The sequence below is a fragment of the Adiantum capillus-veneris genome, chromosome 20, assembly GCF_014529385.1.
Source record: "Adiantum capillus-veneris isolate H3 chromosome 20, ASM1452938v2, whole genome shotgun sequence".
Classification (NCBI taxonomy): domain Eukaryota; kingdom Viridiplantae; phylum Streptophyta; class Polypodiopsida; order Polypodiales; family Pteridaceae; genus Adiantum; species Adiantum capillus-veneris.
The window spans coordinates 66,556,906-66,569,465 of record NC_140950.1 but is presented as its reverse complement, the minus strand read 5'-3'; the positions used below and the strand labels follow the sequence as shown (position 1 = coordinate 66,569,465).

Sequence of the window (12,560 nt, the reverse complement as noted above, 5' to 3'; positions counted from 1 at the left end):
TCAGAGCGCATTGGCAGTTTCAAGGAACCCAGTTTTTCATGCTCGCACAAAGCACATTGAAATGCATTACCACTATGTCAGGGAGGCTCTCAGCAGGAGAGATCAGCTTGGCTTATGTGCAAACACAGGACAACCTTGCAGATCTTTTCACAAAGGCATTGTCTCGTGAGAAGCTTGAAGCTTTCCGCAAAGCTTTGGGCTTACTCCCCTTTGTGGATTGATCATGTCCTCAGGGCATGGCACTTCCCTTTACTCATGTGCCAGCTCTCGGTCACCGCATCACTCTAGGGGGGTTTGTTACCATATACATGTGGTAGTGATGTGTGTGAATACACTAGGACCGCCGGGGCATTTTTTCCCTCTTTAGGAGGTCCCCCCCCCGAGCATTGTATATACGCCCATCACTCTAGGGCTATCTATCTTTCCATTGCACACTAAGTAACACACTCTTTGTTGTGTGCCTTGAGCTTCCTTCATCTTCTCCAAGCTGTGTGCGTTTCTTTGCAACCCTAATTCCAACATACTAGAAAAAACATTCATCTGTAGACATAGTAGTGCAACCTTGCTTGGATATAATCTCAACTCTAACCACTCCTACAATCTCTAATAATTGATGCACTTAAGTTTGTCTCCTCCCATAAACATTATAGCATTTTTCGAGTGTATATCCCTTTCACACAATGCCGCCCTTTTCAAATTAGTCTTGCTCTTGTTCCCTTTAGTTTTAGCTGCTAAAAGTCAATTTGCATATGTCTTGTTATATTCTATCTATACTATAGATGAAGGAGAGAGGAATTCAGGCAGCCACGTGGGTGCAAATGGTTTCATATGGCCATACTCGCCTAAGTGAGGGGAGACGGAGAGTGTGCTCTGAGTTTCACAAGTCAGCCCGACGAGACAGCGAGCGCTACACACTCACGACGCACACACAGTGAGTGCCACTGGTGATTGAACGCGTCATCCTCATGCTCTGCAATGAATGCTTCGAGAGAGAGAGAGAGAGAGAGAGAGAGAGAGAGAGAGAGAGAGAGAGAGAGAGAGAGAGAGAGAGAGAGAGAGAGAGAGAGAGAGAGAGAGAGAGAGACTGATGATGAGATTTGCAGACCCGATCCAGCTCAGCATCGAGCGGAGAGAGAGAGAGAGAGAGAGAGAGAGAGAGAGAGAGAGAGAGAGAGAGAGAGAGAGAGAGAGAGAGAGAGAGTTCCGACACGCAGAGCTTGAGTGCTGCAAGCTCAGGCACAGAGGTGTTTCCTTTGACGAGACCATATTTTTGTTTTGTTCCAGTAAGCACTTACGTGTGGAGTCAAATTAAAGGTTGCTCATAGCTGATTTTCAGAACGAGCAAAGCCTTTTGGTGGGGAATCGGGGTACGTTCAAGATCGACTGCGTGTTTCAGTCCGAGAAAACACTCCAGCAACCTGGAAGGCGTGTGGTTGGTAGAGAGCTCTTTACACGAGTGGGGTGCTTCAAGAGTCTGCTTGCACTCAGCCTTCTTATAGATTAGGGGGAGGGATTCTGGCACACTCCCGGGCCATGTGGAAGAACTAAATCAAACAGCGAGTGCCACACACACACACACACACACACACACACACACACACACACACACACACACACACACACACACACACACACACACACACACACACACACACACACACACACACACACACAGAGTGAGTGCCACTAAACGCAACAAGTCGTGACTATAGACATGTGCACACACTTACAGGATCCATGTTCGTGATCCATTTGAAGCAAGTTGTGAACTGGGTTGCTGCTGGAGGATATCGAGTTTGGACTTTGCAGAGGTTATACACATGTTCCAGATTGTTATGTACAGTTACCTTCACATCTTTTTGTTCTTTTGGTTGTGAACTAAAATAGCCTTTTTTTAAAAAGCGAACAATGGTTAGGGCAGTACTACATGTAGTGGAAAATGCACACATTTTCCACTAAACTGCTATGCTAGGTGTTTCCACAGGATCTGTCGCACATATGTAATTACACGAGTGGGATGCTTCAGGAGTCTCCTTGCACTCAGTCTTCTTATGTTACCTCTTTGATTATATCTATTGCCTGACAGAATACTTCTCCTTTTCGAGAGACAGAGGTGTGTCATCCCCAAGTGTGGGTCATGACCAGGATCTGCACTGTCTTCCTTTGTTGTTAGAACAAAAGCATAGGGTATGGTCATCAATCAAGGCAAGGCTAGGAAGCACTAGGTTCATTGCACAGAATCTAGACCCTGGAGTAAGGGTCTGTGTGTGTGAATGTAGTGCCTTCAACACCTTGAGGAGGTGGGCAAGTGATATCCTATTATAGGAATTTGGAGTTGAACTGCTTCAACAAGCCCTCTAACTGATTAAGATTGTAAGAGCGAACGAGACCTGCCAAAGACGGGTGGCGTGCGCTAGTAGGTGTTATATAGCAAGGAGTTTGGTTGAAAAGAAGGAAAAGGGGGTTGGGACAGTGCTGAGGACTCGGACGTGGAGGAAGGAGAGAGAGAGAGAGAGAGAGAGAATATATATATATATATATATATATTTTGGTGGTGGTGGTCATTCGTGTTGGCATGACGTCCGTGGCGCACAGAGACAAAGGCAGGCAGAGAGAGCGCAGGCAGGAGGTGCTAAAACGCAAATGGCAAGCTAAAGGTGAAGCAAAGGAGAGGGGGGGTTTTAAAAGAAGATAATTTTTTATTTTTTTTCGCGTTGCCTGCGTGAGAAGCGGCAGAGGAAATGGAGCATGGCAGAAGGCGAGCACATCAGTTGGCTCGAGAAAGAAAGAAGAAGGGAATCTAGAAAGATTCCCGTTTATAAAAGCTGAATAGAATAGAGCCATATACCAAAGACCAAAGAGTTCTAATGCTATAGTTCTTTTGTGGTCGAAAATGTCGTCTCCTATAATGTGCTCATTGCGAGGCACGTACCAACATAGGCATGACACAAAAACTATGGTATTTTTACAAGCTCGATGCCAGGCAAAGAAATATGTAGTGTATGTGAGAAGCTACCATACGCAAACTAATTGATGATGCGATTGTAATCGAGGGCTCTCGGAAAAAAAAAAACATTGCTTAGCAACGCTTTGGTTGACATGTTCACCTGTGATGCATTCACAAAAGCACCTTGAAGATCTTTATGTTTAGGATGTTATCTGTTGGGATGCATTTATTGCAGGATATGCCCGAGGAGAGGTTTTGTTAAGAGGGGGCAAAGTGTGCTTCACTGTAATCGCCAAATGCTTGCATCTCAATGATGTGTGCAAATAAATAAATGGGAAAATTACCAAAATGCCCCTCTAATTTGTGGAAATTCCCAAAATACCCCTCAAATTTCAAAAATTCCTAAAGTACCCCCATAATTTGGCATATATTTCCAAAATGCCCTTCAAATTTTCCAAAATTCCCAAATTACCCCTGGTTGTGAGAGTAAATTTCTCCAAAAACAAAAAAACTTGTAGCTTTTCATAAGAAGAGTGATTGTCTACCATACAGAATGCTAAAACTAAAATTTGAGTCAGTTATGTAGGCTTTGGAGATGAATTGCTTCATTATTTTTAGACATATTTCGCTTTTTTTTGCGAGGTAATTGGCGGCAAATTACATGTAAGCACTCAAAAACCGATCTCATTTGTCAAACAAGAATAAAGATTAGAAAATCTTGAAGAATCCAACGAAAATAGATACAAGGGTATTTTGAGAATTTTTGAAATTTGAGGGGTATATTGGGAATTTCCACAAATTAGAGGGGTATTTTGGTAATTTTCCCTAAATAAATTCATGCTGAGATGGTGTGTCCAAGGCTGATTTGCTTTTACAAAGAATTTTACTATATTGCAAGTCAATGTAGATGTCTTGCAACTCTCCTCGTCAGATAGGGATAGTTTCCTATGACGTTCACAACTCTTCTTCTTCCCCCCCCCCCCCCCGCCCCCCTATTGGTTCTACCCATCTCAATGTTGAACTATAGATTATGAGTATGTAGTTAATACTCTCTCCATCGAATGGGAGCCATTAATGAGAGATAGACTCTCTCTGTGAGTGTGTGTGTGTGTGTGTGTGTGTTTCTGTAGAACCTTCCACTTCCATGGCCTCCCCCTCTACTACTTAAACCTTTCAACCTTGACTTTGTACTTGAAATGGGCAAACACACCCATTATGAGATTGTTAATCATAAGGGTTCTAGAAAAAATGTGGTGCTTCGCAACGCTTTGGTTGACATGTACACCATATATTTGTATTTGAAAAAGCTTTATAAGTATTTGATATGATGTTTGTACAATTTGAAAATTGTTTCTTGGAATTTGCTTGTTATGATATGTTCTACGAAGGAAGAGTGAGGATTCAAGCTATTCCTAGATGGGATTTCTCTAGCCAGGGAAAGCAAAGGAGGTGGAGAATTGAGGGCTTCCCTCGAGATGTAACCACCTATACTTACTCCTCAAAGACATAAGACATTATGCAAGAAGTCACTGTGAGTAAACAAATTCACAATGAGATGGTTACTAAGGGGCTCTTAGAAAGAAAACATTGTGCTTAATAATGCATTGCTCAACGTTTATGTTGGATGTGATAGACACTTCAAAGCATAAGAAGTGGTTGATAAGCTTTCTATCAACAATGGCATCTCTTGGAGTCCATTACTTGGAGGATATGCTCAATAGGGACAAGGCAAGGAAGCACTCAATTATTTACAACATAGATATCTCTCTAAATGTATACTTTTAGACTAACTTATGGGGACTGTTGTCCATGAGGACATGACCCTAGACGCAATGACTTTTCTTTGACATGCCCCCTACAAGTAGTCGTTCAAGTCAACTAGATGAGGGCCAAATGTACTTTGATAAATTAACATGAGCAAAAAGTATGCTATCACATCAAATAAAAAGTATGGGAGTTTTTGTGGTCCGGAATGTAGTCTCAAGATGCACCTATTGTAGGGTATAACCAACATGGGCATTGCAATGAAGTTCTTTTTTAAAATTTAGGGAAAGTAAAGCAAGGGTTTCTCTCCAAATAAAATCACCTATGCTTGCATTTTGAAGGCAGATTGCATTATGTAAGAAGTTTGCAATGGGTAAACATGGATCTTGGAAACAAAGGTGGTACTTGGCAATGCTTTGGTTGATGTTTTCAGAAAGGAAATCTGTTAATAAAATACATGCAAGAGGAAAATGCTAATTTTGGCACGAAGGGAGATTGCACTGTATTTCTCTTCTCCTCTCTTCTCTTCTCTTCCCTATCGTGCATGGGTAGCACTCTCTTCTAGGAGGTGCCCGCATACTCTCTCTCTCTCTCTCTCTCTCTATCCTTCTTTGATCATGTATCATATTAGATCCAGAGTATGCATGTTTTGTCAAGTATTCACGATAAACGATTATGCTGCATTATTGTGTATTTTGCAAGCACGCTGTGTTACTGACTACAACATGTCTTGGATTGCATTGTTTACGTAATATGCTAAAAAAGGGCAGGGTAAGGAATCGCTCAATCGTTTTCAAAGAGTGGAGTGAGAGTGTCAACAATTCTTAAAAAAACTTGATTCAAAAACAGGGATTCTTATCAACAGTAGTTGTCCATGGATAGAAAACAGTAAACCTTTACAAAAGAGCACCTTTTCCATCTCCTTTAGCCTTCTCTCCAGTAACTTGGGCAACAAGAGGGGGGGGGGGGGGGGGGATTAGTAATGTTGGAAAGTGCTGAATCCTCTCCTTCCCAAGCTGACCATAGGATAGAGATGAAGCATGGATGGACTGCACGGTCAAGATATTTAAAAATCGAGCAAGGCTATCCAGTGCAAGGTCCAATAGGTGCTCATTGCAAGTGAAGCAAAAAGAATCCTGATAATCACTAAACCCATCTCTAAAGCATGTCGCTGTAATTAAGCCTTGGCTTCCCTTTACTGCTACTGCCGGCATGTTGTTTTCGAGTTTGATTCCTTGATATTGAAGGAGGAAGCTGTTGAGTAGTTATCGTGGCGTTTTGTGCATCGGAAACCTTTTGTGCTGGCGGAGTTGCACCCACATCTATCGAAGGTTTTATAAACTCCTCTGTGCTTCTACCTTCCCCTTCCAAGATGTGTAGGACCTGCTTCAAATGTAATCAAACCAAGATCATGCACAATCAAACATCAATATTATAGCTGAGATAATAGTGAATGAGATAAAATGCAAGGACTTTTGATGCACATGTATGTGTGTGCACCTGTGCACATGTGTACATGAAGGAAACTTCTTGATTTTGTGTGTGTGTGTGTGTGTGTGTGAGAGAGAGAGAGAGAGAGAGAGAGAGAGAGAGAGAGAGAGAAGAAGAAGAAGAGAATTTTGAAGTCGTATAGGAACAACCAAGAGACCTCAAAGATCTATCCGAGTAGTCTTGAACTCAAGACCTGTTATTCAAGAGGGAACTAGGATGGCAAATCTACCACACGCAAGCATGCGCGCACACATCAGAGGAAAATTTATAACGTCGTAGGACAACCCCTAGAGACCTCAAAGATCTGTCTGACGAGTCTTGAACTCAAAACCTGTTATTCAAGAGGGATACCCAGTCTATGAGAGAATGCAATCCAGCATATACACATTCTCTCACGAAACCAATTACATGCATTGCTCCATCATAAGAATTGCCGAATATACAGCACCATGCAGCCTGTGTTGCTCTTAAATCTTTCCTAAATTGGAATCGCAATAGCATTCATATCAAATCTAGAGTAACACTCTTGTCATGCTCCAGTTTCACAAACATGGCTGGGCCAATTGAAAACCTGGCTCATACGAGGCCGCCCTGCAGGGTCCTTGCTGATACAAAGAAAGGCAGCTTGCATCATTGCTCGCATTTCAGCTAGAGGGAAATTATCGAGCCGTGAATCGACCACTTCTGTTAAACTGAGCAACCTAGGCCGAGCCTGCATATGAGAAAGAAAAACAATTTGTAAGGAATCATGATCAATGCAAAGTTACACTAGACAAAAATCACATTTGATAGTCAGTTTTATTGGCTAGTCATGTTAATCCCAGCTCTGGAACAGGGCATAGTAACAAGAAATGCCGTTTTAGGCCAGCCAAAACGGTGTGCCATTTCTAGGCCGTTTTGCAACTGTCGATATTTTTTTTAGTAAGAAGGCTTAAAATTGTACACCCCTTTTACGATATTTGGGCATGCGTTTTCATTCAAATCTGTTTCTATGCCTCTGTTTTGTGTGCCTACCCTCTCTTTGTCTAAGGTTCACATCATGTGTTGGTTATGGGGTTAAATTGTTTGTACAGCATATCTACCAAAAAACCCAATTTTTAACATTTGCATCTTGGCCCAAACTCCGAAACAATGGTTTTTCTGACTCCATTTTGTTTCGAGTGGTGGCATGTGTTCAAAAGAGAGAGATGTTCCAGTTCTTGTTCTGAAAAGCCATCCCTGAATGTGAGACAATGTGTGAACAATGTCTCAGGTTGAATGCCTCCATGCATCTCAAGACTGTTTCTGAAATAATTTGAAGTTCTTGTTTCAGGATAAATCTTCCAACCTAATTGAAGACATATACAATGAGTCTGTAACATACTTTTGCCAATTGATTGTGTTCCAAATTCCATTTCCTTCTATTCAAGCTTGTGATTCTCCAGTCCGTCATGCCTAGGCAAGCTTTGAGGTTAAAGGGCCACTATGCCTGGCCAGCCGTGTCCGACCGCCCACTAACCCTGTACCAGCTCTATCACATAATAGATGAATGAGGAGCTACAGCAAGAAGTGCTGCTGCAGTGAAGCCCCGCCCACAACCTGCATGCCCTCTCCTCTCTCTCACTCTTTGAGCATACGCATACGCTCGCCTTCAGCAAGTCCCATATGCACTAAGCCAAATGAAAATGGAGTTCCATAGTTACCTAAAACTCCAGTTTCCGCTGAATGGAGCACCAGAAGTCAATCGAAGATAATAACCTAGAAGCCTCCTCTGAAAGAGAAGTATCCTCAAAAGTACCCTCTGAGGTAACAACTATCTCAACCCCAAGTTGGAACAGAGCAAACACTATCACGGAAAGATCAAGAGCTGAAGCTGAGAACTCCCCCCAAGATAGGAAGTCCCCCTCCCGCTCAATGCTGGGAAAAGAGAATGAGTACCACCAGAAAGAAATCTGAGACAACTACCAATACTCTTGCCGTTTTCTTTTCGTTTCTGTTTCCCTTTACTCTGAACTCCCTACAAACTTCAAAAATTTTCCATTTCCGTTATTATCGTTCCCGTTTCTATTTTTGTTCCGATTTCCACATTTCCCCTATCTATGAAACGAACTCTTGAACTTGAATTGCAGTCTTGAACTATTTAATGCCCTTTGATGATCCTTACCCACTCACTAAGAGACTGTTGTCCAGGTGGGCGAAGAAGATCGATCGCTTTCCGTCCCGTAATAAGCTCTAAAAGAACCACACCGAATGCATAGACATCTGCTCTCCATGAAACTTGTCCACTTTCAGCGTACTCAGGGGCCAAATACCTTAAGCCAGAGAACCAACAGCATGTCAGATTGAAAGCAATCAGCTTTATTTGGTAGTCTACTACTTCTTACATTCGCCGGAGTTACCCAAATGTGCCAATAACGCGTGTCTCAATCGCTTCCTGACCTTCCGGATTCGATCTCGCAAGCCCAAAGTCTCCGACCTGAAATCATGTTTCTTGTATTCAGACAACTACTCACATGCATTATCATGACGATACACTCTTAGCTATGAGTGGACTGACTCAAGAACACTCAGCGTCTACCATGGGCTCATAGTCATGCGTTAATAGGATGTTGTTCGGCCGCATATCACGATGAACAATACATCCTACACGCGACTCCTCATGCAAATACCGCAACGCTCTTGCAGCTCCAATGGCGATCTTGAGCCGAGCAGCCCATATTAAACCTTTTGGATTCTTTGTTGCTGTACTCACACAGAACAAAAGCCAAAAGTGCGCCCGTAAGCAAAACATAGAGCTGCTGATGAAAGAAAGAAATGCTTGCGAAACCCCAGCAAAACAAAAGGCAAAAACTGACGCGAAAGGTGCCAATCAAGAGATTTGTTGCAGACAAACTCGTATACCAGCATCCGATGGCCATTCTCATCGCAGTAGCCAAGAAGCATTACCAGATTACGGTGTTGCGCACAGCTCAAAAGCTCAACTTCTGATCTGAACTCCTTGTATCCTTGCGTGCTTGCAAGCTTATGTTGTTTCACAGCTATGGCTTGCCCGTTCAATTCACCCCGGTAAACAAACCCGAACCCACCTTCTGCTAAGAAATTTGCTTCAGAAAAATTGTTTGTCGCGGCTTCAAGCTCTGTGTAGCTAAATCTTCTCGGTACATTTCTTAGCACCGGCGACATTTGCTTACACTGGGAGCAGAGAAGAGATCGTTCTGCTTGTGGCAAATTCTTGAAAAGGGAGACCCAACTGGTAGTTGAGGGTCTATGCAACGGAAAGCAAATCCTTTGCCGCTGAAATGGTGCGTCGGAAACTTTTTGCATGTGTGAATACTCATGCTGCTGCCTCAGTAGACTCGAATACGAGAAAGCCGAGCTGTCTGTCACTTCAAGCGCATCTGCCTCCGATACTGTGTCACCCTCTTCCAGCCACTCTGATTCCTTAAAACCATTCAAGGAAGCCTCAAACGAATTGTTCGACCTTCCACGAGAGAGAGTTAACGGTAGAACTGAGTAAGACTTATCCGAATGTTCATGAATGGGAATGCTTCCTGCAACGGAAAGGACGCCCACATGAGCTTTAAAATTTGAATCACTTGCTGACCTTGATATGGGCCTCCTAAAATTGGCAGGCGTTGACGATGAAGATGTTGAAGTACTTTGGATAGGCGCATATCCTGCAACTGAAAAACTGCTAGTGCTTGTGGACAAGCTGAAAGAATCAGCAGGAGAGATGGAAATGCCAAGGGAGCTATCGACCGTTGATAATTCCGCAGAAGAGCTGATGCCTGGTTCGCACTCTGGATTAAGAAAAGATTCTAATGATGTAGCGAGTGGTGGGCATGGAATGGGGTCACTAGCCGGAAGCTCTGCAGAACGAAACATCAAAATCATCATTTGCACACACAGCTAACATGCAAAGGATTCCTCCGTAAAAACACCCAGAATTACATAAATCACAGCCATTGCATCATGCACATGTGTATAAACATCATACGGACCTGGTTGTGAGTTGGCATTTGTTATATCTATGGTGAAAAACGCTGCTTGAGAGTCCTCATCCTCTTCATCTGACGAATATTCTCTTGCCCCATCTACAGGTTTGTGCACTGGGGTAGCTTCACTACTGCTTGGCATTATGAGAGAGTTACATGATACACTTTCTAGTGCGACCTCAATGTCATCTAAACCTGTACTCTCTTACTTGGGTTTGGCTTACATAATCTCTCTCTAATTGTGAATCACTATCGGTCGTTGGACGCCTGCATAAAGCACCAAATTTGGAAGAATCTATCAAAACAAACAGGCCCACTCTGCATCAGACTTCTGAAGGCACTTGGTTTGATTGGATCTTTAAGGTGAAAGACAATGTAGGAAAAATTCGCTAGAGGTGCTTGCTGCTGACATACATCATGGGAAGGTAGCCAATGACTGTCCACTTGCCGTCACTGAAAAGGATTGCCAATGGAATCCAACATAAGACAACCCGATGTCAAGAAACTGATCATGACCTCAACAAACATTTTCCAATGCCTTTCAACCACAGAAAATGCACCTTGTAGGGAACTTCTCTAGTCAAGCTCCTCAGACAATAGAAGGGGCATTTCCCTCCACAGACTTGAATACCATATGAGAGAAATTTACTGCCAGGCACATCAGCTCAATAAAACATCGCGGACAACAACCCCATACCATCAAAGGGAGGTAGAGAAGCAAACACAGAACTTCTCTCTTTGGGTGTGATAGTCTTGTATGTGAGTCACGAAGAACCTAAGCCAGGGTTTTGCGTATACTCACAATTTGATGCAAATGAAGCCCATGTAGAGTAGGTCTTTCAGCATGCCTCCTCTTCAGTTCAGCTTGGTAAGGAGGGGAGAAGAAGCTCTCTCTCTCTCTCTCTCTCTCTCTCTCTCTCTCTGTGTGTGTGTGTGCGCGCGCGCGCGCGCTCATATTGGCTTGCCCACCTTGTTGTATCAGCCCTCATCTGTCGCGTAGCTGCGTCTAGTGTAATTTTCAAGGAACCCAAAACTTTGGGAGATTCTTCTTCTACCTTTGCCAACAGTGGCTCATGCAAGATTTGAACTTCTTTGTGTAAGATTCCACCTTTGAGACATTTCCCTCTTTTGGACACACTTCCTTGGCCTGCCAAATTCCATTATGAAACATTACTAACACCGAGCACGTCTACATCTCTTGCCCTTCAACACTGCTCTAAAAAAGCCTTTTTCTGCTAAAAACTCACATATCTAAATACTTTAAAGGTAAATTGACTAGATTTGATAGTTTTTACACTAAATTCCTCCAAAATTTTGTAGTTTTTTGTACATTCTAATTCAAAATTTAGAGATAAATTTCAAGATTTGTAGGTGGGATTGCAGTATACCTAGGTTTTTATCGTCATCGCCTCTGACATAGTTCTCTCAAGTGGATATGTTAATTTGGCGTGAGGTTGGCAATGTCAAATCACCCTCCCAAACAATGTTCACCAGAAACCTTTTAGAAACAATGGAAAAAAGGAGAGCATTGAAAATATCTTGGTTTTTGGTGAGAAACTAGCATTATAGACCGGCCTACCGGTCGGTCTGTCCCGCTTTCTTGGCTTCTTCGCGGCACATTAGCAACCATTTCAAATTAGTCCATACATTGTAATACTACACCCCACCAAGCACAACACTAAAAATAGTGCTTTGTGTCATGAAGTTAGACTTGTAGTCAGATAGAGAAAAAAATGCAAGCCTTCAATCAAGTCACAACTTGGGCAAGCTTGAGATCCAATGATCCTTGCTTCTTTTTAGGTCTTCAAATTTCAAATTGATAACCATGAAGGTACAAAAGGATAGTGTGTTAATAATAATCAAAGGAAGCTCATGATTGCACACTAAACACATACATTTTTTTCTTAAGAAACAGTTTAAACTCACAACACATGTCAAACACACCTGCATGTACATCGATACACAGGTAACCCCACTTCAATGAACATTCATCATTCACTCCCTTTTTTTGCCTACACAAATGATAGCCATATCGGGGTCTCCTACCTTTCAACAACAAACAAAAAGTTGGCTAGGCGTTATTAAAGAACCCACAAAGTCCAATAGACTCTAGATCAGACCATAACTTGAAGCTAGTGGTGATGAAAAATCCTATGAACCTACCATTATAATTGGGCCTATGTTATATCATGCATGCGTTAAACATGTTCACAACAGACAACTACACAACATAGTGGCCAAGCACAAAATCTTGAGATGAATGCAAAAGCATGAAGCATAGTTCTATGCATATATGATGGCAATGTTTCCATAAGAACACATTGAGATTCTTACTTTATACACTCTTATTTATGTGTTAAAGTTTGTTGCCTACATAATGCCCA

General features: G+C 42.5%; 1 protein-coding gene across 2 annotated transcripts; it reads right to left on the bottom strand.

Moving 5' to 3' along the window:
* Positions 1-5,539: 5,539 nt before the first annotated feature.
* On the bottom strand, positions 5,540-11,248 carry LOC147432647 (putative serine/threonine-protein kinase PBL7). Of its 2 annotated transcripts, XM_086492491.1 has the most exons (9): positions 10,979-11,244; positions 10,737-10,824; positions 10,183-10,629; positions 9,037-10,050; positions 8,760-8,923; positions 8,581-8,657; positions 8,346-8,493; positions 6,774-6,914; positions 5,540-6,094 (listed from the first exon to the last, which is right to left on the bottom strand). In XM_086492491.1, the coding sequence occupies exons 3-9, from the start codon at positions 10,316-10,318 to the stop codon at positions 5,870-5,872; spliced, it is 1,905 nt and encodes a 634-aa protein (XP_086348617.1). In that variant the 5' UTR covers positions 10,319-10,629; positions 10,737-10,824; positions 10,979-11,244; the 3' UTR covers positions 5,540-5,869. The 2 variants fall into 2 exon arrangements, with proteins under 2 accessions (XP_086348617.1, XP_086348618.1); XM_086492492.1 differs by lacking the exon at positions 5,540-6,094 and having other exon boundaries at positions 6,772-6,914; positions 8,354-8,493; positions 10,183-11,248.
* Between the last annotated feature and the right edge of the window lie 1,312 nt (positions 11,249-12,560).